General features: G+C 43.9%; 1 protein-coding gene across 7 annotated transcripts in view; it reads left to right on the top strand.

The window, feature by feature from the left end:
• The window catches only part of PLCH1 (phospholipase C eta 1), a 134,263-nt gene that overhangs the window by 44,228 nt on the left and 66,206 nt on the right, over nt 1-23,829 (top strand). Inside the window, exon 1 of one of the 7 annotated variants that reach the window (XM_033150484.1) lies at nt 6,422-6,446. The exons of 5 other annotated variants lie outside the window; for them this stretch is intronic. Coding sequence is in view for 1 of the 2 variants with exons in the window: in XM_033150483.1 (XP_033006374.1) it covers nt 10,020-10,029 (10 nt within the window). In the remaining variant the exon portion in view is untranslated. Of the gene's footprint in view, nt 1-6,421; nt 6,447-10,004; nt 10,030-23,829 lie in introns of those variants that run through there. One more of the 7 variants, XM_033150483.1, reaches the window with a different exon arrangement.

Below are 23,829 nucleotides of genomic sequence, written 5' to 3'. Positions count from 1 at the left end.
AACTTGCGTTATACTTTTAATGCAGTGAGATGAACAAACAATGTTCCCCCCTTGGTGGTGCCTGTTCGGCCGCGTATATATATATATATATATATATATATATATATATATAACCTAAAAATCTGCACGAGTCTTGATCGCATCGTAAATCACAGGGCTAGAGCACCTGCCAGAGCTGTGTGAAAAGGAGGCTAATGGGAATTGTAGTCAAAAACATCTGAATGCTGCTGTAGATGGTTTTGGATGGAGCCCAAGTAATGGGGCACTTTGGACAAGTTTAAAATATCCTTGGCTATGGGAATCCCTTTAAAGGAGAGCCTGCTGGGTTAGCATCCTGTTCTCACAGTGGTCCTCTCGATGCCTGTGGGGACCCACAATAAGGACCTGAAATAGCATGCAGGCTCTCAAAGATCCATGCCTGAGCATTGCTCAGACTTGCCTACTTAGGAGTGGCTTCTAATTAAAGTTTGGGCACAGGTGGCGCTGTGGTCTAAACCACTGAGCCTCTTGGGCTTGCTGATCAGAAGGTCGGCAGTTCGAATCCCTGTGATGGGGTGAGCTCTGTCCCAGCTCCTGCCAACCTAGCAGTTCGAAAGCACACCAGTGCAAATAGATAAATAGCTACCGCTGTGGCGGGAAGGTAAATGGCGTTTCTGTGCGCTCTGGTTTCCATCACGGTGTTCTGTTGCACTAGATGCGGTTTAGTCATGCTGGCCACATGACCCAGAAAGCTGCCTGGGGCCTGAAAGCGAGATGAGTGTCACAACCCCTTAGTCGCCTTTGACTACGACCAGACTTAGCCGCCCAGGGGTCCTTTACTTTTTAAAGGAGGGGAAGAAATTGCTGCAGGTTGTCTTCTGTCTTGTTTTTGTACTGTGGTTGCCATCTGCATTGGGCAGACAGTGTTTTTATATGTTGAGAGCGAACAACACAGCAGTATTTCTGTATTCCAAGTAGTACAATCTAATGTGCCATTCCAGTGGGACCAATAGAAAGCTCGTTAATGAAGCTGTTTCTGTTGATCTTGTCACTTTCGTTCTGTGTGCTTATTGCTAGCTCTCTCCCTTACTGTGATTTCCTCCTTTATGAGTGTATATTGCTTATTTAAAGCATCCTTATGTGTGTTTTTGGGGGGGACTTGGGTGAGTGAAGATTGTGATTGCAAGCGACAGGCCCTGCTTTCTGCTTTTGCCTGATGTCCAGAGGTTTTGCTGAATGTGTGCACAGAGGACTAGGCACATAGATGAGCAATGCATGAATAGGGCACCAGAAAAATGCATGTGCCAGCTATACAATTCCTGTTTATGTGGTGAGATCACTGTAGAAACAGAAATCAGGTGTGTAGACGGCAGAAATGTCAGCAGAATGGTTGCACACACATACACAGAGAGGGGGAGAGATGTAGGGAAGAACATCTGCACATAGCTCATGTAGCAAGGATTCACCAAAAGTACTTATTGCTTTGTCAACACAACAAACTTTCCCCCTCCCAGGCTGTCATAACATAGTTGGTTTTCAATGTCAGGATATAAACAAAGGAAAGGTCAGTGCTTAAAAGGGGATGATAATTGCCTGATGGAGCAGTCAGCTGCACCGAATGTGATCCAGAGTGCCCAATAAGCCGTAAGATCTTTTTTCAGCACAGTTATTGTCATTTAGGATAACAAGGGAGTGCTCGCAGCTCTCCCTCATCAGAGACGTACATGAACTCAGCTTGTGCCGGGAAAGCTGCCCTAGTTCACTGCAAAATGCTTGTGTCTCTCTCATGCTATTTTTTGCAATGAAAGAAGGCTTTGGCACGCTTGACCTGCAAATTCTATGATTTTACTGATGGGGTCCATGCAGACATGACACTGCTGGTCTCTTAACTGCATGTGTAGCAGTGCAAACATTGCAAATACTAGCATAAAGAGGCCCTTTAAGTATTGACTGCTCACGGGACCCAAAGAATGCACATCTGATACTGCCCGGAAGAAAACATGCAAGGTTCTTTTAAATTGCAGTAATGCATTTACCTTATATGGGACGCGGGTGGCGCTGTGGGTTAAACCACAGAGCCTAGGGCTTGTTGATCAGAAGGTCAGTGGTTTGAATCCCCGCAACGGGGTGAGCTCCCATTGTTCAGTCCCTGCTCCTGCCAACCTAGCAGTTCAAAAGCATGTCAAAGTGCACAAAGTACCGCTCTGGCAGGAAGGTAAATGGCGTTTCTGTGCACTGCTTTGGTTTGCCAGAAGCGGCTTAGTCATGCTGGCCACATGACCCGGAAGCTGTACACCGGCTCCCTCGGCCTATAGAGCGAGATGAGCGCCACAACCCCAGAGTCGTCCACAACTGGACCTAATGGTCAGGGGCCCCTTTACCTTTACCTTTAATGCATTTATGTTGGAAGCAGTATCACCTACAATTTAAAGCTGCAAGGCTTAATTTCTGCCAGGATTCAGCATGGATTCACGCATACATGTCAGGGGGAGGGAGCTGGTCCCACCTCATCCTTATCTCCCCCATGAAAAATGGGGCTGCCAACCTGTCAATCACCCCTGATGTCACAATGATGCCAGGTAACTTGTTCTTGCTTACACAAATGATCGGCGGATCAACAGGGTTCGCAACGCATCGCATATGTAGCTATGCAAGCTAAAACAATCAATTTTGGTTTGTATCCAGTGTGGCAATAAAGTTAAAGCCACTTAGTGGCATACTAGTTGGCTGGGAAAATGTTTTTCACCAGTGAAACGTCGTTGCACAAAATAAATGCGCAAACAGGCTGCTGGTAACGTTGTTTCACAATAGGTTGTGCTATCTGTTGAGCAAGTTGGATTCCTCTGTTGTGCATCATGTCTGTGATGAAGGGACAGGACTTCAAGGTCAGAAGAAGTAATTTCCATGCAGTTATGCGTCGGCACCTTTTGCATTGAAAAACAAGTTATTGAAGTCTTATTATTCTTACACCAAAACACCACTGGAGGGTAGTGGCAGAAGTGGGAAAGAGGTCACTAGGGGGGTGGGGGGGAGAGGGGAAGTCCAGTTCACCCATGGTCTGCGTTTTGCCTCTGGTTTGGCAGAACTCCTGAGCATAGCTATCAACCTTTTCCTTTTTTTGCGGGAAATTCCCTTATTATAGCATTGGGAAACAGCAGGGAGGGTTGACAGCTATGTATATAGCAGTGGGAAACAGCAGTCCCCTCCTGTTCCCTTGCTTCTGGCTGCCAATAAGTCTGGGCTGGTGTCTTGGAGGCTGTTATTAATGCTGCTTAAATGAATCTGCAACTTTGAGCACCTCTGTGCCTTTAAGGCTGGACTTTAAAAAGCAGACCCGTAATTCAGCAACCCTCTTTAATAGTACTTGTGGTCTGACTCAGAATAACACAGCTTCCTATGTTACACTACCCTCTTGTGCTCATTCCTTTCTACTAAGGGCTTATCAGCACTTACCTTTCCTCTGCTCTTTCCAGGCATGGTCTGCGATTTATTGCCTTGTGTCCAAGCACCACATTCCCCCCTCCTTCCGGAGCATCCCCAGCAAAAACCTGCTCTTTAAAGCTCAATCAGAGCAAACATCAAACTGTTGAAAACCCAAATTGACGTTTGCTGCCATTCAGCTTTAAAGAGCGGGTTTTTGTGGGGAAAGCTCGGGGCAAAGACAAAACAAAATGCTCAGACATAGAGTGTTAAACTGCAGACCTGTGCCTGGAAAGTGAGGGCAAAAATTAATTGTGTGGATTAGTCCTAAATTAGTCCCCATTCCCCTCCCCCCAATGCTCTAGCCCCTCTCACTCCCCTGTTTCCCTTGTAACAATCTCTGGTATTGTAAACTCATTGGGGCAGAGACGTCTTCTCTTTCTTTGCTCAAGTCCATGTTCATGGATGGAGGTACATAAAGAACAGCAACTTTGGCTTTGCTAACGTAATAGGTAGAAATGGGAGCTTCCTGTTGGGCTTCTCTCTATCTCATGGTCATTTCTTCCTTTACTGCTTTGGCCGTCTTGGGGATTCTGGAAAAACGACTGTGGAAAAGAGCTGAGAGGCAGATTTCCAGAATCCTGGAAGTGAGGGAGAAAAGCAAACTCCAGGACATTAAGGAAATATTGAAATCTGCCTAATACATACTTGCAGGGAGCAACCGTTAATTCACTCTTTCTTTCATTGGCAGTATGAAATATTTTAAAAACGCATAAGAAATATTTTTGTTTGAAAATGAGATTAAATGCAAGTGATGGATTAATACCAGCCTTCCCCAATGCGATGTCTTCCAGAGGTTGTTGGACTCTAGTTCCCATGATCCTTGACCGCTGGACATTTTGGTGGGGCTGATGAGATTTGAAATTGGCAGACTAGATTAGGGCATCTTTGGGAATTGCCTCTCCAGTGACAATGAGCTTGATGAATACACATACCACCGTGCTTTTTAAAAAATCCGCATCGTTTTTGTTAAGAGCTGCTTTTTGTGCTTGTCACAGGCTAATTGACTGCTTGAGGACATGCTCTTGCCTTTACATGTTCTCCTCTTGAATGTGCTTATCTGAAAGGCTGCTGTGTCTTCTCCCATCGGAGCAAGAGGATTTTTCCGTAGAGCCCCCCCCCCCCGTATCTGTTGGAGGAGGGAGAGGCCACCTCAGCAGCACCCACTTCGAAGGAGCTGGATGATGGGCAGCACTTAACATACTGCTCTGTCTTTTCTCATGATTCACGCAAACTTTTCAGGTGTAGTTGCCTTCAATTTCAGGCACTGAGCGAATCTGCAGGGAGAGGTGGAGACTGTGGGCTGAATCCAATCAAGGCAGGGTTCACATTACCGCCTTTGAGCATAGCAAAAAGTTTTTGGGTGTGCGGTGAACAGTGTTAGAAACTCAGATACATGAGCTAGACGCCAAATGGCTCTTAAATAAAGGTTGCAGTTGCCAAAACTGAATGTCTAGTTGCCATTTTTGGGCAAGACGGCTGTAAAGTCTTATTTTTCAAACGATGGACTGATTGATTCTCAATTAAACACCTGGCTAGTTCAGATGACAGCCTTGAGCTAGGTTAAGGATTTTGAGAACTAAAAGAAAGAATAGTCACAGACATGGCCCATCGCTGTCAACTTTTTCCTTTTTTAAAGGGAAATCCCCTTATTCCGAATAGGATTCCTCGCAAGAAAAGGGAAAAGTTGACAGCTATGACGTGGCCTGTTCCAACCTCTTTTTCTTAATGGTGACTGCTCCTGCTGAGGCTGCACAGAAAAAAGCACTTTGGTTCCAGAAATTCATTTTCCAATTGTGCAGCTAAAATTTAACTGATAGGATGGGGTATTAGTGTGTGAAAACAGTTCAGATCCAAGGATCTCCAGATGGTGGAGATGTCAGGCTCCCTGGTGCCCAGGTATCTTCACTTGGTCACAAGTGGTTGAAAGCCAACTGCGAAAGGCGCCTGGCTGATATCAAACACTATTGGAGGGTTCATGACTCCCCCCCCTCCCCCAGCTATTCACACCAGCATGGCTTCATTAGTGTCAAATTTGTCTCTGTTTCTATACACGCTGGGGGCGTTGATAAGGCGGGGATGTGTTCAGCTTCATTCATACTTACTGGAAGCAGCAGGGGAAGTCCCCCCCCTCGGCTTTTGTCCACTTAATGTAGTAACCTAGGAATTGAAGGAACCTCATGGTAGGGACAGGACGACTTGGAAGAAGCTTCAGAGACTGGTATGGAGGGATACCACTTCTGTAACTCTTTCTATGTAATTCCACTCTTCATACGTTGATTCTCCATTCTCATGGTACCGAAACAGTATGAGAAGGAGAATTCACTACTGGGAAATGCAGCTTGATTCACAGAGAAGAAGAAGAAGAAGAAGAGTTTGGATTTGATATCCCGCTTTATCACTACCCGAAGGAGTCTCAAAGCGGCTAACATTCTCCTTTCCCTTCCTCCCCCACAACAAACACTCTGTGAGGTGAGTGGGGCTGAGAGACTTCAAAGAAGTGTGACTAGCCCAAGGTCACCCAGCAGCTGCATGTGGAGGAGAGGAGACACGAACCCGGTCCCCCAGATTACGAGTCTACCGCTCTTAACCACTACACCACACTGGCTCTCACAGAGTGCTTTGGGGGTAACTTTATTGGGACAGGGTGGGCTATATTTGTATAATTAAAGCATGTACTTGCTGAAGACAGGGGCTCCGCATCTTACATAAAAGTGAACTTGAATCTTCACATGCAAGTGAATGGATGGGATCGCAAGACTTTTGTGCCTATCCTTCTTACAAGAGGGTGAAAGGGTTCGTCATAATATATGCAAAAATCTGCAGCTTTCCGTAGTAACTTGCATCACTCTGGCTGGCTTTCCTGCTTACACAGTGGCTCTTCCAGACCCTGCATGAGCTGGAAGTGGAACAGATCCCGTGTGCGCTGAGAGAGACCTAGAGAGACTTTTAGTACCTGAGCCGGTATCCAGCGCCGAACCTATTAGGCAAGTAGATATATCTCCTCTTTTTATATTTTGCCCTTCAGGGTTCCTGCACGGGGAATCTGTGCCTGACAAATCGAGAGCTGCCTTTATAGTTCAAAATCCTGCACGCTCTTGAGTTAGCTAGGATGGAACAGCAGAGGTTGGTGCAGGAAAAATCCAGGGCCTTTTGTTGCTGTCATTGGATCTAAATCATTTTGGGAGGGAGGCAGAGCAGAAGAGAATGTATTCAAGATGTTAAAAAAAAATGATTTTCTGCTACGGATCTGGGTGTTTTCATAGTGTACCCCTGGGCATAATCAGACATGAGATCAGAAGATGCTTTTTATCTGCTCCGGTGGCTGAGATAGTTATCTCACAAATTAACCCTTCTTGGAGGTCAACAGCCCCTTGCAGCCATGTAGGAGCAGCATTTGCTCTGAAGAGGTAGAGAGTGATTAATGTATTATTATTTTATTAGCAAGTCTCAGCAGGAGGATCTTTTGATGTCCAACATTGATTGCTTAATAACAAATTACTCTCCTCTTCTTGACCTCTGGAGAAGGTTTCACACTGGGGTGGGTGAAGATGATTGTTTTACCACACATTCTTCCAAAATTGCAGGATGATGCCCTGACTTGTTTGCATGCATACGGAGAAGGACCCTGAGAGTATTTCCTGTGGTGTGATCCTGTAGGTGCATGACTTCTGGAGCCACATAGGCAGAGTCCGTTGTGTGTTCCCTTCCTATTCATTCCTATGAGGGAGGACAGTGCCTAGGTGTGGAGCACTCATGCAATTTGCCCTGTACTCATTTTTTTTGCTTCATCCTTGCAGGCTCCCCTGCAGCACCGGCTCTCGCAGCAGAAAAGCTGCTCCCATGCAGCTGCAGGCGTTGCTGCATTCCGACGGCTCTTTATCCTGCTTTCCTGACATTCCCCTCACTTGTTAATTTCTGCGTTTTCGTGCGATCTTTCACACAATGTAAAAAAAAACCACTTCTGGAAATCCAGTGGAACCTGGCAGAAGTTTAGCGTTGATTTCCAGGAAAGATTTGTTTGCAAACCCGTTAACTCGGAAAACCACAGGAGCACTGCGTTGCAGTTTCATGTGATGACATTTTGGGGCAGTGTCACAGCATACAGCTCTTTCCTGCTGTTTAAATTTTAGTGCAACGTGGCGCTGTGTGGATCAGAAAGCCACAACGCAACAGGTACTGCAGTGCAAAAGGAACGTTAGGAATCTGGACAGATGTGTTAGCATTAGAACCACTAAAACTAATGCAATAAGCCCCATGTCCAAATTCAGCTTGTGAAAGTCAGACAATCAACTTACCAGCAAGTTACATGAACACCCACTGAGGGAAGGAGCATAGTATCAGTGCTGCCTGTAAAGGTTCTGAGTTCAGTCTCTGGCACCCCCAGTTGAAATGGATCAGGTAGCAAGTGATGGAAGCGACCCTTGTCCCCAAACCCTAGAGAGCTGTTGCCGGTCAGAGTAGACAATATTGGACTAGATCAGTCTTCCCTCCAGATGTTATGGACCACAAGCCCTGTAAGACTCAGCCTGGCATGTCCAGGGGTGTTGGGAATTGTAGTCTAAAACATCCGGAGGGCACCAGTTTAGGGTAGGCTGGACTTGATGAACAAATAGTGTGTTGTCAAGGTGCTTCCCAGACAAAAGAATGCACACAGCAGAGAGTTAACTTTTTATTGTCAAAGATATCACAATCGCTTCTGCAGCTCTGGACACACACACACACACACACACACACACACACACACCTGGAGTCTAGGCAGCTATTTCCAGGTCAGCGCTCTATGGAGCAGTTGCAAAGTGCTTTCCTCAAAGGCCTGCACACATGTAGCCGGAGACTACGCCTTGCACGGAAACGGCCTCTGCTCTTCCCTCTTCAGTTCTCTCTTGGTTCTGTGAGCCGGTGGTGCAGGACCACCTGGTCTGCCCCTTCCTCCTCTTTCCCCAGCTCTGAAGCTTCCCCTGCCTCTGATTCTTGCCTCCTGGCTGGTACAGGCCCACACAAACCACTGTTCCCCCTCGCAAAAAAGGGACGCGGGTGGCACTGTGGTCTAAACCACTGAGCCTCTTGGGCTTGCCGATTGGAAGGTTGGTGGTTCAAATCCCCGCAATGGAGTGAGCTCCCATTGCTCTGTCCCAGCTCCTGCCAACCTAGCAGTTTGAAAGCACGCCAGTGCAAGCAGATAAATAGGTACCGCTGTGGCGGGTAGGTAAACGGCGTTTCCGTGCGCTGCTCTGGTTTGCCAGAAGCGGCTTAGTCATGCTGGAAAGCTGTCTGTGGACAAATACTGGCTCCCTTGGCCTGAAAGCGAGATGAGCGCTGCAACCCCCTAGTTGCCTTCGACTGGACTTAACTGTCCAGGGGTCCTTTACCTTTTACCTTACCCCCCTCCTGAGTCAGACTCCAGGCCCCCTTCCCCTGGCGCACACTTGTCTGCATCCTTCCCACCCCTGACATCTGTCTTGATACAAGGCAGTTTCTTCCCATTTAAAGTTACCATTTGGAAAATAGCCCTCTGTATTTGGCCTTGGTTTTGGGGCTGCCTTGTCCCCATGAATATTGAGCTTCCAGTCCTACTGTTGGGCTTCCCTTAGGCATCTAGTTTGTAACTGGGAGAACAGGATGCTGGGCCAGATGGAACTTCTGGTCTGATTCAGAGAGGATGCTCTTTAAAAATATATATATATATATATATTAACTTTATTGCATCAATACAGAAGAAAAAGAAAAAACCATTAACATAGAAACATTAACTAAAGAAAAATAAAATTTAAAAGTAACAGATTGAATTCATCCTTAGGTAAAACCTCAAGATACGTACAAATAATACAATCCAATATACCTAAATTAAAAATAATACAAAACCGACATAATAACATCCTATTCAATATTCATATAAATCAATTTCTACTAACCTTTAGCAATACTTCTTTCTTCCGTTCTTCTGTCCATTCTTATCTATTTCTTTTATATATTATCTCCTCCTCCCTCATGGCTTCCACTTGTCATCATTCCAGGAAATCGATCTATCTCCTTTTTCACTACTTTGATACTCTTTATAATCCCTCTATTCTACTTCCTTCTATCTTTCCTTTTTAACTTTTATTCACAATACAGAGTGTCTAGAAATGGAGCCATACACAATACAGAGTGTCTAGAAATGGATGCTCTTATGTCCTTATTGTTATAAGCACATTTCCTGCGTGCTTATTTCACATAATTTTTCATTCTTTCAAATTGAGTGAAAACCGAATCATTGTGAATTTTTGTAGATGGAATTCTTAGGGTTTTTTTTTAAAAAAAATTAAAAACACATTAAAAATAGCATAATATCTGAGTCTTTGTTGTTCTGGAGGTATTAAGGAGAATGTGTGGCTCTGTTCCGCCCAATGGTTGGGTAAGCAAGTCTGCTCCTGCCTTCCAGCATTCTAGTCTAGCTGCTCTGAAGTGTAATTGGCCATTGAAGAAGGGGAGCGATTGCTTGTTCCTATTTGAGAAGAACCGTAGCAGGAAGCTATGTGGTGTTTGATAGCAGTCCTCTAGACTAACAATATCTGCACATGATTAAAGGTAAGACCCTTTTTGACGTACTGATTTCTGGATTCATCTGAATTTAATTGCAAGCCTCTTTCACAGGTGCATGTCATATCTGCTACAATGGCACCATTGTGGTCTGGATTCTGTGAATTAATCTGCACCATAGACACTGTTTTTGCATTGCAAAGGAGGCTTTTGTTCTTTGCAGTGTTAAAGATTTTCTGACCAGCATTATCTCTAAAGCGAAAGAGTATATTATCAGAAAAAAGCAAATGCTCATAGCAGCCTTCCCTAACTTGGCACACCTCCAGATGTTTTGGACTACAATTCCCATCATCCACAGACAGCACAGCAGCCTGGAAGTTGCTGAACCAACTCTAGTCAGCATTAGATAGTATTAGAAGGGCAGCCACTAGAGACAGGGCCTATTTTGTGGTGACCCCATGGAAAGCCCTCCTTAGGTCAAGACATAAGGCTGCTTAATGACTTTTAAACTTAAAGACTTAAAAAGAAATCCAAACTGCTTTTGTGTCAATATTTGTGTTGGTACTTTTCTCCTGGTGGTTTTTAAATGTGCTCTTTTTTGCTCTCTGTTTTTGCGCTTGTATTATTTTAGTCAGCTTGTTACTGGTTCTTCCTGCTGCTGTGATGATTTTTATATGAGTTATAGTGTCTCAGGTGTTTATATTTTTGTGATTTGTAATGTTAGAATCATAGAATCATAGAGTTGGAAGAGACCACAAGGGCCATCCAGTCCAACCCCCTGCCAAGCAGGAAACACCATCAAAGCATTCCTGACAGATGGCTGCTTTAGCTGAGACTTCCACATTGCAGAGGGTTGGACTAGATGACTCTTGGGCTCCTTTCCAATTCTACAGTTCTACGAAGCTATGATTGAGATCTGCCTTGGGAGGACAATCCTGCAAGGCAGCCTATAAATATGGAAAATTTAAAAAATCATAAATGAATTAGCTCCAGCCAGCAAGGTCACTGTGGATGGGTCAGGGAAGGTGGAGGCCTTTTGGCTAAAATGAAGTGTCAGGGATGGTGGAATCTGTAGCCGAAGGGCAACTGCAGAACTGCCATATTGTTTGCCCTTGGCTTAGGCTTTTAGAATCCTGGACCAGATTGAAACGTTAACTCTTCACACTTTTCTTTCGGTGGTACAAACGCTTTCTATCAAAAAGCTGTTCCCCCTCATAGTAGTGATGATTAAGCTGTGTAAACTCATTAGGCATGTTTGATTAATAAAACTTATGTTCTGCGTGGTATAATGAAGTGGCAGAATATTTGCAACAGTTTTTGGCAATTAGCTACATTTAGAGTTAAGTGGTTGCTTCTTTTTCTTCTGCGCTTGATTAAAAAAAAAAAGGCTTACTACCAATGTGGCTTTGAATAAAAAAACTTCCCTCGCCTTCACCGTCTCATCACAACCGTCATGGTTGCAATGTCTAGTGGTTCACAAAAATGGCACTGCAAAAGGAGCAAAAGCATGGGGCGGGGGCTGGTTTAAAATGCCAGCTTCTGGATGAGGCCAGCTAGTCTATTATCCTGTTCTCATAGTGGCCAACCAGATGCTTACCTTGGTTCTCAAACTTAATCCGTTCCGGAATTCCGTTCCAAATCCAAATCGTTCCAAAACCAAGACGTGTTTTCCCGTAGAAATTAATGCAAAATGGATTAATCCATTCCAGACTTTTAAAAACAACCCCTTAAACAGCAATTTAACATGAATTTTACTACCTAATGAGACCATTGATCCATAAAATGAAAGCAATAAACAATGTACGGCAGTCACACAATCAATCGATCAGTAGCTGAACTGGGTTCCACACAGTCACAAAACAAACAAACAAAAAGAGCCCCCAAAACAAAAATATAAAATAAACAGCAAAGACAGACAGACCTCAGTGTAATACTCAAAACGGAAGTGTGGCACTCAAATTGGAAGCATAACACTCAAAATGGAGCATGTTCGGCTTCTGAAAAAAATTCACAAAACCAGAACACTTACCGGTACTTCCAGTGTTTGGGTTCCAAGTTGTTTGAGTACCAAGGCATTTGAGAAGCAAGGTGCCTGTGTAAGCAGGAACTGGGTGCAACAGCACTTTCCCCTCCTGCAGTTTCTAAACTTTACTTAGTGGGCTCATGCAAGCTCCCATTCCCTCAGCTTCAGCCCCTAAACTTGCAATGATATTGACCTACCTTACAGGGTGGTTGTTGGAAGGCTTATTGATTTAGTGCAGGCAAACTGCTTTGACCCGTTTGAAATGTGCCACATCAACATTAGGTGTTAGGATAAGGAGATCATAGTCAGGCAGTGTCCTTGCACGAGAGACAGGTTGTTCAGTGTCCTCAGACTAGGGATGGAGGAATCTGTCTATTTCTGGTCTGTGACACTTTTTGTATGGGTTCACCCATAAGTCTCCTGCCCCCTACTTCTGCATTAATTTGTTTATTTTAAATCTACACTAAAACTTGGATCTAAATAATATTTTAAAATGCATTTTCAATTTTATTTCTGCATTATTATGTACAGTCGTACCTCTGGTTACACTTGCTTCAGGTTGCGTTTGTCACGGGATACGAACGTGCCGAACCCGGAAGTACCGGAATGGGTTACTTCTGGGTTCGGCAATTCACGCATGCGCAGAAGCGCCAAATCGCGTCGTGTACATGCACAGATTTGGCGTTTCATGTTACGTGTTGCGAATGGGGCTCTGGAACGGATCCCGTTCGCAACCAGAGGTACCACTGTATTTCTACATTATTATTTTTTTGAAGTCAAAATCTGCATTGGAGCATTTAGGAAGTGCAAAAGCCAATGGATGACGTTCTGATCTCCACATTTGTCTAGGAGGTGTGGATCGAGTCAGTTCATATCAGCGTACAGAAAGCATACATTTCCTCAAGCATCCCAAACTCAGTCTGAGCACGCTCTGAGGCTGTTTTGTACCTAATGGACAGGGATTGACTCTTGGCTGTCAGCTGATTTCAGTGCTCAGGCAGGCTGGCGCTGCCACCTAGAGAACGCCCTTGAACCACAGGCTTACAGTGCAAACAGGGAACTTCGTGGCATAGGAAGTGAGGAACTGGATTTTGACCGATGCAGACCCTGGCTCAAGACACACGTGGGCCACTCTAGAGAACTATTATAACCCCCATACAGGCACACCTATCACCAATGCCCCGTGTCTTAATGATATTGCTATTTAAAAAGGTATTCTGATATTAACTGTAAGCTCCCTTGGAAGGATTTGTATACTGAAAGGTACGATATTAACTATCAATGGCTACCAGCTACAATGGTTATGCCGTACCGCCACTGTCAGACGCAGTACGCCTCTTGCTGAAAACCATGGGCGGGGCGAGGGCTCTTGTGTTTGGGTCTTGCTTGGGGGTTTCCCACAGACATCTGGTTTTCCATGGTGAGAACAGGATGCTGGACTAGATGGGCCTTTGGTCTGATCCCACAAGGATCTTTATTGGTAGATTTCACAGTTGTATTCAGGCAAGCCATGAGCTTAGAAACAAAAGTTCACGTTGCTTTCAGAGACTTCTAAGCAGGGTTGGTTAAAGCCGCTATAAGAAGCATACAGATTTCCTGCATTGTAGGCAGCGTTAGAAACTCAAGATACATAAACTATGCACTAAATGGCACCTTAAACCTAGGTTACGGTAGCCACAATGGAATGTCTAGGCACCATTTTTTTATTTATTTACAAGATTACAAAGCTGAAAATGAATTGTGTATAGAACCAGCACTATGGAGATTATAGTCATCATTCTGGCACCCAGAGATCTCCACCTTGTTGCAGTTGGCCTGGGAAATTTCTAACACTGAGTAGGGGGTTGGACTAGATGACCATCAGGGACCCTTCCAACTCTATGATTCAATGAAAAATGTTCTGTCTCAAGACTGGGGAAAGCGTAACAGAATAAATGGAAATGATAGTAGGGAGAAAAGAAGCTCAGGTATACCCTTGACATAGGCACAAATAATTCCATGGATAGACAGCCGCAAGTGTATGTCCTTCTGTGTTTTGTTATATAACAGGCCCCCCAAGTAGAATAACAACCGACAGCTTCGTGATGCTAGGGGGTAAGCTGAATTATAGTCTAGATATTAGCACTGCACTTTGGGATTTAGATAAAGTGCACTCTCAGAAGAAAAAAAAAAAAGAATAAATAGCATTAGCTGTGGATGCTTGGAGCGCAAGTTACAGTTTGCTAGCAGCGACCGATCAGGGGTTGATTGGACTTGAAGTCCAACAGCTTCTAGAGGGCTTTAGGCTCCTCATCTCTGCCCCAAAGAATTCAGTGTAATATGCCTTTCATCAGCACAACAACCCAGTGAGGAAGGCTGATGATGACTGGCTTCATAGGTGGGTAGGGATTTGAACCCGAGTCTTTCAGGGTGAAATCCAGTACTCATAACTAATGGACCTCACTGGCATATGCTAACCAATATGTCACCTGCCTTCCTGTGACAGGATCCCACAATGCACTGCTTAATGTTTGGATCAAGGGGTAGGCAACTTCAGACCTGGGGGCCAAATATGGCCCTTCAAGCCCCTCTCTCTGGCCCCCTGGACCCTCAATAGGCAGGTCCCTTCCCCATCCACACCCCCACTTGCCCTGCTTGGCATCCTCCTTGAGTGCTTTTACCTGGCCTTGGAACTCTGATAATGCTTCCTGCTTGCCTAAAAGGAGAATAGAACCATGTGTGTATGTAGGAATTTAGACTATTGTACAAAGTTGGAAGTTATGTTAATTGCTCCATCCACCTTCGCATCTGGCCCTGCCTATCACAAACATGTGGCCCCCAGAAGATCTCTCAGAAGGGAATCTGTGTTCGAAACTCAAATGTATAAGTTAGTTGCCAAATAGCTCCTTAAACCAGTGTTTTTCAACCTTTTTTGGGCAAAGGCACACTTGTTTCATGAAAAAAATCACGAGGCACACCACCATTAGAAAATGTTAAAAAATTTAACTCTGTGCCTGTATTGACTATATATAAAGTAATTCTCTTGAATAGGAATCAAAGAAACACAAAGTGGGCGAAAATTTGACATTTTTTAAAAAAATCTTTTGAATTTTTCCATTTTTCCCAGTGGGCAAAAATTTGACATTTTTTTAAAAAAAATCTTTCGAATTTTTCAATTTTTCCCACGGCACACCAGGCAACATCTCGCGGCACACTAGTGTGCCGCGGAACAGTGGTTGAAAAACACTGCCTTAAACCATGGTTGCAGTCGCCAAAACTGAATGTCTAGTTGCCATTTTTGGGCAAGCAGCTCTAAAGTCTTATTTTTCAAATGATGGACTGATTGATTCTCAGTTAAACATCTGGCTAGTTCAGTGACAACTGTGAGCTAAGTTAAGGACGTTGAGAACTAAAAGGAAGAATAGTCACTTGATCCAGGGACAGTCCACATATCTATTGGCCTATTCCGACCTCTTTTTCTTAATGGCGACTGCTCCTGATCAGGCAGCACAGATAAAGCATTTTGGTTGCCGAAATTCATTTTCCAATTGTGCAGATAAAATATAACTGACGGAATTCTACAAGGTGTGTGTGTGTGTGGGGGGGGGTACTAGTGTGTGAAAACAGTTCGGATCGCAGGCATCTTCACTTGGTCACAAGTGGTTGTAAGCCACCTGCAAAATGCGCCTGGCACCTGGCTACTTTCGAACACCAAAGGGAATGTGACAAATGTTTCCTACCTATGGTCTGGATAAAATATGAAATTAGGGTTATTTGGGAAAGAGCCATGTCATAGCTAGTATCCAAAGTTATGGGGCATCATTTATTCAGGAAGCCAGCTGTTTCACCACTCTCGGTGCCAGATAAAATATGCACAGGGTGCCACAGGGTTCTGTCTTGGGCCCAGTCTTATTCAACATCTTTATCAATGACTTGGATGATGGGCTTGAGGGCATCCTGATCAAGTTTGCAGATGACACCAAATTGGGAGGGTTGGCTAATACCCCAGAGGACAGGATCACACTTCAAAATGACCTTAACAGACTAGAGAACTGGGCCAGAGCAAATAAGATGAATTTTAACAGGGAGAAATGCAGAGTACTACACTTGGGCAAAAAAAGTGAAAGGCACAAATACAGGATGGGTGACACCTGGCTTGAGAGCAGTACATGTGAAAAGGATCTAGGAGTCTTGGTAGACCATCAACTTGACATGAGTCAACAGTGTGATGCAGCAGCTAAAAAAGCCAATGCAATTCTGGGCTGCATCAATAGGAGTATAGCATCTAGATCAAGGGAAGTAATAGTACCACTGTATTCCGCTCTGGTCAGACCTCACCTGGAATACTGTGTCCAGTTCTGGGCAACACAGTTCAAGAAGGATACTGACAAGCTGGAACGTGTCCAGAGGAGGGCAACCAAAATGGTCAAAGGCCTGGAAACAATGCCTTATGAGGAACGGCTTAGGGAGGTGGGTATGTTTAGCCAGGAGAAGAGAAGGTTAAGGGGTGATATGATAGCCATGTTCAAATATATAAAAGGATGTCATATAGAGGAGGCTGAAAGGTTGTTTTCTGCTGCTCCAGAGAAGCGGACATGGGGCAATGGATTCAAACTACAAGAAAGAAGATTCCACCTAAACATTAGGAAGAACTTCCTGACAGTGAGCGCTGTTCGGCAGTGGAATCTGCTGCCAAGGAGTGTGGTGGAGTCTCCTTCTTTGGAGGTCTTTAAGCGGAGGCTTGACAGCCATCTGTCAGGAATGCTTTGATGGTGTTTCCTGCTTGGCAGGGGGTTGGACTGGATGACCTTGTGGTCTCTTCCAGCTCTATGATTCTATGCCTTGTTTAGGCATCCTTTCCAATGCTGTGCTTTTATTTTTCTTATTATGGCTGCTTTGTAACTTTGCTGTTGATGCTGCTTAGTGCTTTTATTTCTGTCGTTCTCCAGATCTGGTCTGCAGGTCTGCTTTGGACCTGAAATATAATATTTCATTAAATACCCCCCTGGGATTTGTGGTGCCACTTGCCAGTGAATTAAATTTTCTGATTGTTTGGACATTTCATTGTTACTGAATTCTGTTGGATTTGTGCCTCCGGCCTTCATGTTGTTCATACCACTTTATGTATTTAATTTAGAAGTACAGTTTAGCTTCCTTTTTTAATAATTACACTTCCACTGTTGGGCAGTGCTCTTTATGGTTGATCTAATCTTCCCTTCGTTTGAATGATGGTAACATTAATAATTCTATAAAAGCCTGTCACTGTAAACCTGCTTTCCCCTCTGGGATTGTAATTTTTAAGGGTTGCTTTTTAAAAAGAAGAGGAAAAACAATGCATTAGGCCTCTAATGGAAGAGCATTTTCATCAGCTTGTAAAATCAAAGTTTTTTTTCCATTTGTAATTCTGCAGCAAATAATTGTACAGTTTGCTACACTATTTTGCTCTCTGGTTATGTAAGTGTGATTACGTGCATATCCACCATAACTCCAATGTGTTTTCCCTGGTCAAACGTTAACAGCTCAGGATATGCAGAATTGGAGGTAGGGTTGTGTGTGTGTGTGTGTGTGTGTGTGTGTGTGTTTGTGTGTCTCACTTTAAACTTGCTCTATATTGAACCACATTTGCCATTTTTGTTGTCTATCCACCCAACTTTGACAGGCTCTTTTTTGAGATTCTCAAGAAATCTTTCGGCAAGAAGAATTGTGGGATAAGAGAAGTCTTGGGAGACCTCATATATCTTCCTAAGGTGACAGCCAGTGTTTATTTGTGCCAGTCATTTAATTCAACCACTCTCAGAATATGACTTAGCTGGATCTTGCCTTTATGAGCAGCAGCACACAGTGGCTGCATCTGGGTGATCAAATCCTGGCTAAATTAACTAGGAAGTGCATGAGGTTCATTCACTTGCACACAACCCCTTTGTTCCTTCCTTCATCAAGCAGTAAAACAAACCATGAAGTTATAGCGAACCATAGTTTCCCATTATTTGTGAACAGGGAACCATGGTAAAGCAGGATCTCTTTCAAAGAGAAGCTGATGTATGCTGCCTACTCTAATAAAATGTTCTTGTTCTCCAGAATTGTTTCTTTTTAACACAAGGATGTGGCTTCCACTCGGCTCATGTCAGTGGCTTTCCACTATCCTTGTGGATGAGCATTTATTTCGGAACGTTTTGTAAGTGAGAATGAAATGCACCAGGAAATGCAATTTCTTGATTTTCTTTGCTGTTGAAAATGAAGTTTTTATAAGTCAACTTGAAGGCAATAGTCTCCTTGTAGTTGCTCCGCAGCACTAATATTCCATGGCAATTCCACCATTGCAAACACAGGTTCCATGTTGCCAGTGGTAAACCTGTTCTCCATAGCCATTGATGGACAAACCTATGGACACATGCACCATAGGTTATGTACCACTATGGTTTGGGGAAATGAATCTATTTTATTGTGATGTCTGACAAAGTCTATTGATCCTTCTGTTTATTTTATCCCCTCTGCGATAATGTGCTCCATGCACTCGTTTCTCTTTGTTTCTTTATTGTTTGAACACTGCTGCTTTTGAAAACTCAAAAACAATCTTTTTTTTAACAAAAGAGCAGTGTTCTTTCCCAGTTCCTCTTTCAGCTGCGTTTTCTTGGGTCAGATTAATTCTACTGGATTTGACTTCTACCCAGATCCCTTGGAAAAGCTCAGTTTTTCTGTATTCTCTCACTTTGTGTGTCTCGGTGGTTGGGTGATGGCGGGGGGCAAGACCAGAGTGGGTGGTGCCCACAGCAATTGCTTTAAAAAATCCAAATCTGCTCACAGGCCTAAAAAGGCAGGTGACTGCTGGTCTGAGTCAGTACTATGGAGGAATGAATTCATGGTACCCAGAGCACTTGCAGGACCTTGGAGAGTTCCCCAGGTTTCATTTTGCAATGTTGGGTCTTGCGGGATTGGGGAGATGGGAGTATTGTGAGAGGGCACTTTATTTATTAAGTATATTGTATTTGTATATCGCCCTTCATCCAAAGATCTCAGGGTGGTTCGCAGCATCAAAATACAAACCAAACACACAGTGCATAATAAAAAGAAGAAGAAAAACAAAGCAAACAAAAAACAAAAACAAAAAAATCCTTCCAGTAGCACCTTAGAGACCAACTAAGTTTGTTCTGATCGCCGAAGAATTGATGCTTTTGAATTATGGTGCTGGAGGAGACTCTTGAGAGTCCCATGGACTGCAAGAAGATCAAACCTATCCATTCTCAAAGAAATCAGCCCTGAGTGCTCACTAGAAGGACAGATCCTGAAGTTGAGGCTCCAGTACTTTGGCCACCTCATGAGAAGAGAAGACTCCCTAGAAAAGACCCTGATGTTGGGAAAGATGGAGGGCACAAGGAGAAGGGGACGACAGGATGAGATGGTTGGACAGTGTTCTCGAAGCTACTAACATGAGTTTGGCCAAACTACGAGAGGCAGTGAAGGATAGGTGTGCCTGGCGTGCTCTGGTCCATGGGGTCACGAAGAGTCGGACACGACTGAACGACTGAACAACAACAACAACAAGTTTGTTCTTGGTATGAGCTTTCGTGTGCAAGCAAACCAACAATCCCTCATCCCAACCTTCCCCTTCCCCCCCCCCGCCGCCCCCCCACTGCTCAAGGATGGAGCCAGAGCCTCATCATCCTGTGAACCATTCACCTCACAGCATAAAATCCCTGGTTCGTGCGTAAAAACCCCCATTGGGTGGGGGAGCAAAGGGTTCCACCATTTAGTTAAATATGCATGTTGAATGCTTGGCATATAGCCTCCTTTCGGTATGTCTTGAAAAACAACATCTCTCATTTTATTTATTTTCCGCACCCAATTCTAGAAGTTGCTCAGTCAGACAGGCCTCCTTCTTTGCGCCTGCCTGTCTTGGGAATTAGATCTAGAAACTCCTATAATTTCTTTAGATAGATATAGATATAGATATAGATACAGATACATTTTTAAAAAGTCATTTATCATTTGGGGAGTGCTCTGTGGTGTAGCAGTTTACACACACACACACACACACACACACACACACACGTTGACGTGCAAATGTGTTTTCAAGGTTGCAGAGAATATGTGTGTTCTGAAGCTACCACCAAAGTCGAAGGAATTCCTGTTTTTGGATTGTTTGCTGCCGTCCTCTGATGCTCTCTCTGCGCGCTGTAAACCAGGCCCACTTGAATTTTATCACGGTTGCAGGCTTTGCATTATTCAAAGAGAGGCATAAACTGCTTAGAAACAGGCCTTTGGCTCGGAAACAGGCTGCAGAAGGGTCAGTGTCACACAGCCGTGTTATCCGAGCGACTCAGTAATACCAAGGGTCTGTACCAAGGCAATCTCAGGATGTTAAAAGACCTCATTTTACACAGGGATAAATGACAAGCAGAAGGTGGTATTGGCTGCTGCTGCCGCTGCCGCACAGATTAGAGGGCTCTTTGGACATAAGGCCGTGTGTGGGCTACTACTTAGACTCGCAGCTTAGCGATCCCAGTCCGGCAGCTTTTGATTTGCTCAGCGCCGCAGAGCGTCGCTTTGGGCTGTGGAATAAATATCACCTGCCTGTTTTGAGAAGCTTCTGAGCAACATCTGGACTCCTCACTCTCCAATGGCTTCTTCTCTGGCTTCGGAGGTCTACCATGTGGTGGGAAGTGTGGGAACTTCACAAGTTTGCCGCTTGGCCCAAATGGGTTGGTACCTCTTTCAGAGTTTCAGATTCGACGTGCGCTCTATGCAACAGGGAACCGGAAGACCGGCAGGGCGGGTGGCGGGTGGCGGCAGCAGGAGGTCACTGTCAGGTGTGATTCCCAAGCTATTTATTTCGACAGATGTTGCCGGCGCTCTGATCTGTTTTTGTTTTTAAAAGATTATTTGAAATGCTTGCGTGATTAGTTTGGGCATGCTGCTGGTCTGATTCCATTTCAAATGGCGACTACTAATTGTTTGGTATCCCATGCTTTTGCGCGATTTGTTCCTGAATAGCAAGATTCGTCTTTTTGTTTTTAGTTTGACTGTCGTTCAAAACAGCTGTTTTGATTTGCTAAATAAAACGGCTGGCAGCTGAACCTTAATTTACGCTCGCTTGGAAGTATGCCACACTGAGTTCAAGGGAATGGACTGTAGGTAAGAATATAAAGGATTGTCGCTATGTGGTCTGCTTTTATGTAGTGTTTGTTAGCAACTAAGTCCCTCCAGAATCGCTACTTTCTTGCTTAAAAGGGAGAATTGCTGAGCTTTGATTTAAGGGTTCACACAGTTATGGAGTAGTTTAAGGAAATTTGTTCTCCATTGTTTAAGAAGGCAGGGCTAGAGCTAAAGGGTGGAAACTGTAGGAACGCAGATTTTGTCTAGACAACCAGCTGAATTTCCTAAATTGCCTTGGGAAGCGGTGGGCTATGTTTCCCTGGAAGGGTTGTAGCTCATTGTTAGAGCATCTGTTTTCCATGCAGGAGGTCCATGGCGGCTCCAAGTAGGACTGGAAGAGACCCCTGGCGGAAACCTTGGAGAGCTTCTGCCAGTCAGTGTAGACAATACTCAGCTAGATGTACCAACGGTCTGACTCTGGATAAGGCAGATTCCTATGACCCATAAACTGCCGGGATAGGTCAGTTGGTTGGGGCATGGTGCTGATAACGCCAAGGTTGCAGGTTCGATCCCTGTATGGGGCAGCTGCATATTCCTGCATTGCAGGGGGTCGGACTAGAATGATCCTCAGGATTCCTTCCAACTCTCCAGTTCTGGGATTCTTCCATGACCCTAAGCGGTCATCTGTTGGGTTGCTGTAGTTGGATCTTGCATTGTGGATCCTGATTTGAGTAGGGAGTTGGACTACGTGATCTCCAGAATCCCTTCTGATTAACTCTAATGCTAAGGTAATGCTGCAGGCCCGAAGGATAGGACCAGATTTCTGTGGCCATGGTTATGTTTGTAGCAGGATGTTCCATTGTCAGGCAATTTTTGATAATGCACTCCCAGAATAGAAGTGCAGACTAAAATAGGCTTTTGTTAGGCTTTCAAAAGTTAGAAGATTTGCTTACCTCTAACCTCCATATATCTGCAGGCACAGCCAGATTATAGATTAAGGCCCTGTGTTACTTAGTTGAGTCCTTGTTGAAAATATAGTTTTCAGTGTTTTTGAGTCACCAGTCATTTCCTGTCATTTGCAGAACAGAAAAGCAACAACCGCATTTCTGTATATACTCACGATTCTCCCCACCCTTGAAAACCTAACAAAAAATAACAAGCTCCACACATGTGGATAACATTCACACACAAATATGAATGATATCACAATATGGTTTTTGTATAAGTGAATATCATTTTCAGGTACACATACATGTGCATTATATGCCAAATGTTCTGAAATACTTAAATATGAAATGACAGAGCCTGCCTGTTCATTTCAAGTATGTTGATTCCGTCATCTAAGGCTGGATGTTTGTACAGGCCGGTATATCCGAAATTGTGTGTTCTTTTCAGTCCCCCCTCCCCCTCAAATAAGTGCTGCAGCAAGTTGTCTTTATAATACACATTTTCAAACTTTTTGTTCCTGATTAGGGTTGCATAATCCAAACAAACATCAAGACAAAATCTGACCTGCCTAATGGGTTTGTTATTTGGTAAGACAGTTTAGCACAAAAGAATTATATATTTTTCTTTTTCTGTGACGAATTCCCATTTGTGATCCCTCCTTCCCCTCCTAAAGAGACTCCATTCCTGGACAGACTTTGTCTTCATTTACCATTATTCTCTTTTGATAACATAACTCATACATTAGGGCAGTCTTTCCCAGCTTGGTGCCTTTCAGATGTTTTGGACTATAATTCCTTTTCAGTTCCAGCCAGTCATTCAGGAAAGATGGCTGTTGTGATTCATTCTTATACATTAATGGTTAGGGGAAAATTATTTTTCTTGAACAAATTCGTGTGTTATTTTCCTTTCGGAATGTTACCAACCAGGCTTGTCTACAAGTAGGTTTTCGGCTATGGCATGACACAAGTACAATTGCTTGACGAATAAGTGTAACCAGGTAATCTCTGGAAGATAGAGTTTTTGAAGGTTCTGAGTCAAACTCTATGAAATATAGAACAATGCTGTAAAATAAGGGCCAGACTTTGTGTAATGCAGGATATCCGCGAGTCTGATCTCCTAATACCCTTTGCTTCAAAACCACCATGAATGGGGAACAGTGGTGTTGAGGGAAATTTGGATTAATTCCTTTCCTTTCATGGTTTCCCCAACTGACACCATCTTTCCCTTTATAAAAGCTGATTTTAGCCCCAGTGGCTAATGACTCGTCAGTTCCATTGTCAAACTGCTCTCACAGTCGTGAGATTTCAGCTACTGTTCAACAGCTGTAAGTTCAGCCTGTCAGATGGAGTCCTGTCGTTGCGGACAACAGAGAACAAGTCTTTTGCCCTTTTCTATCTGACAGTTCTTCAGGTATTTGAAGAATCTTAACATGTCCCCCTGAGTCTTCTCTTCTTCAGGTTGGGCATACCCAGTCCCAGTCTTTTCTCATTGGACTTGTTTTCCATGCCACTGACCATCTTAATTGCCCTCCTCTGAATCTGTTCTGATTTATAGAAAGCTCTTTCACATAGCTTGTGTAAGACTAACTCTCTGCTCTTGGAGTTTGAATTGCATGAACAGGGTCACATAAACAGAGAGAAATGGGAGAGAGTTTATGTAGGGGGAAGTGGGGCAGATTGATACAGAAAAATTCAATCTCATATTTTATGTAACAAAAATGAGTCATATAATAATTTTTTTGGCTTGATTCATGGCATAACTAATCAATATTGTAATAGCAATCAAAAGAACCATTAAAGTTAGAA

Source organism: Lacerta agilis, chromosome 5 (genome assembly GCF_009819535.1).
Source record: "Lacerta agilis isolate rLacAgi1 chromosome 5, rLacAgi1.pri, whole genome shotgun sequence".
NCBI classification, from domain to species: domain Eukaryota; kingdom Metazoa; phylum Chordata; class Lepidosauria; order Squamata; family Lacertidae; genus Lacerta; species Lacerta agilis.
This window is presented reverse-complemented; position numbering and strand designations above follow the sequence as displayed.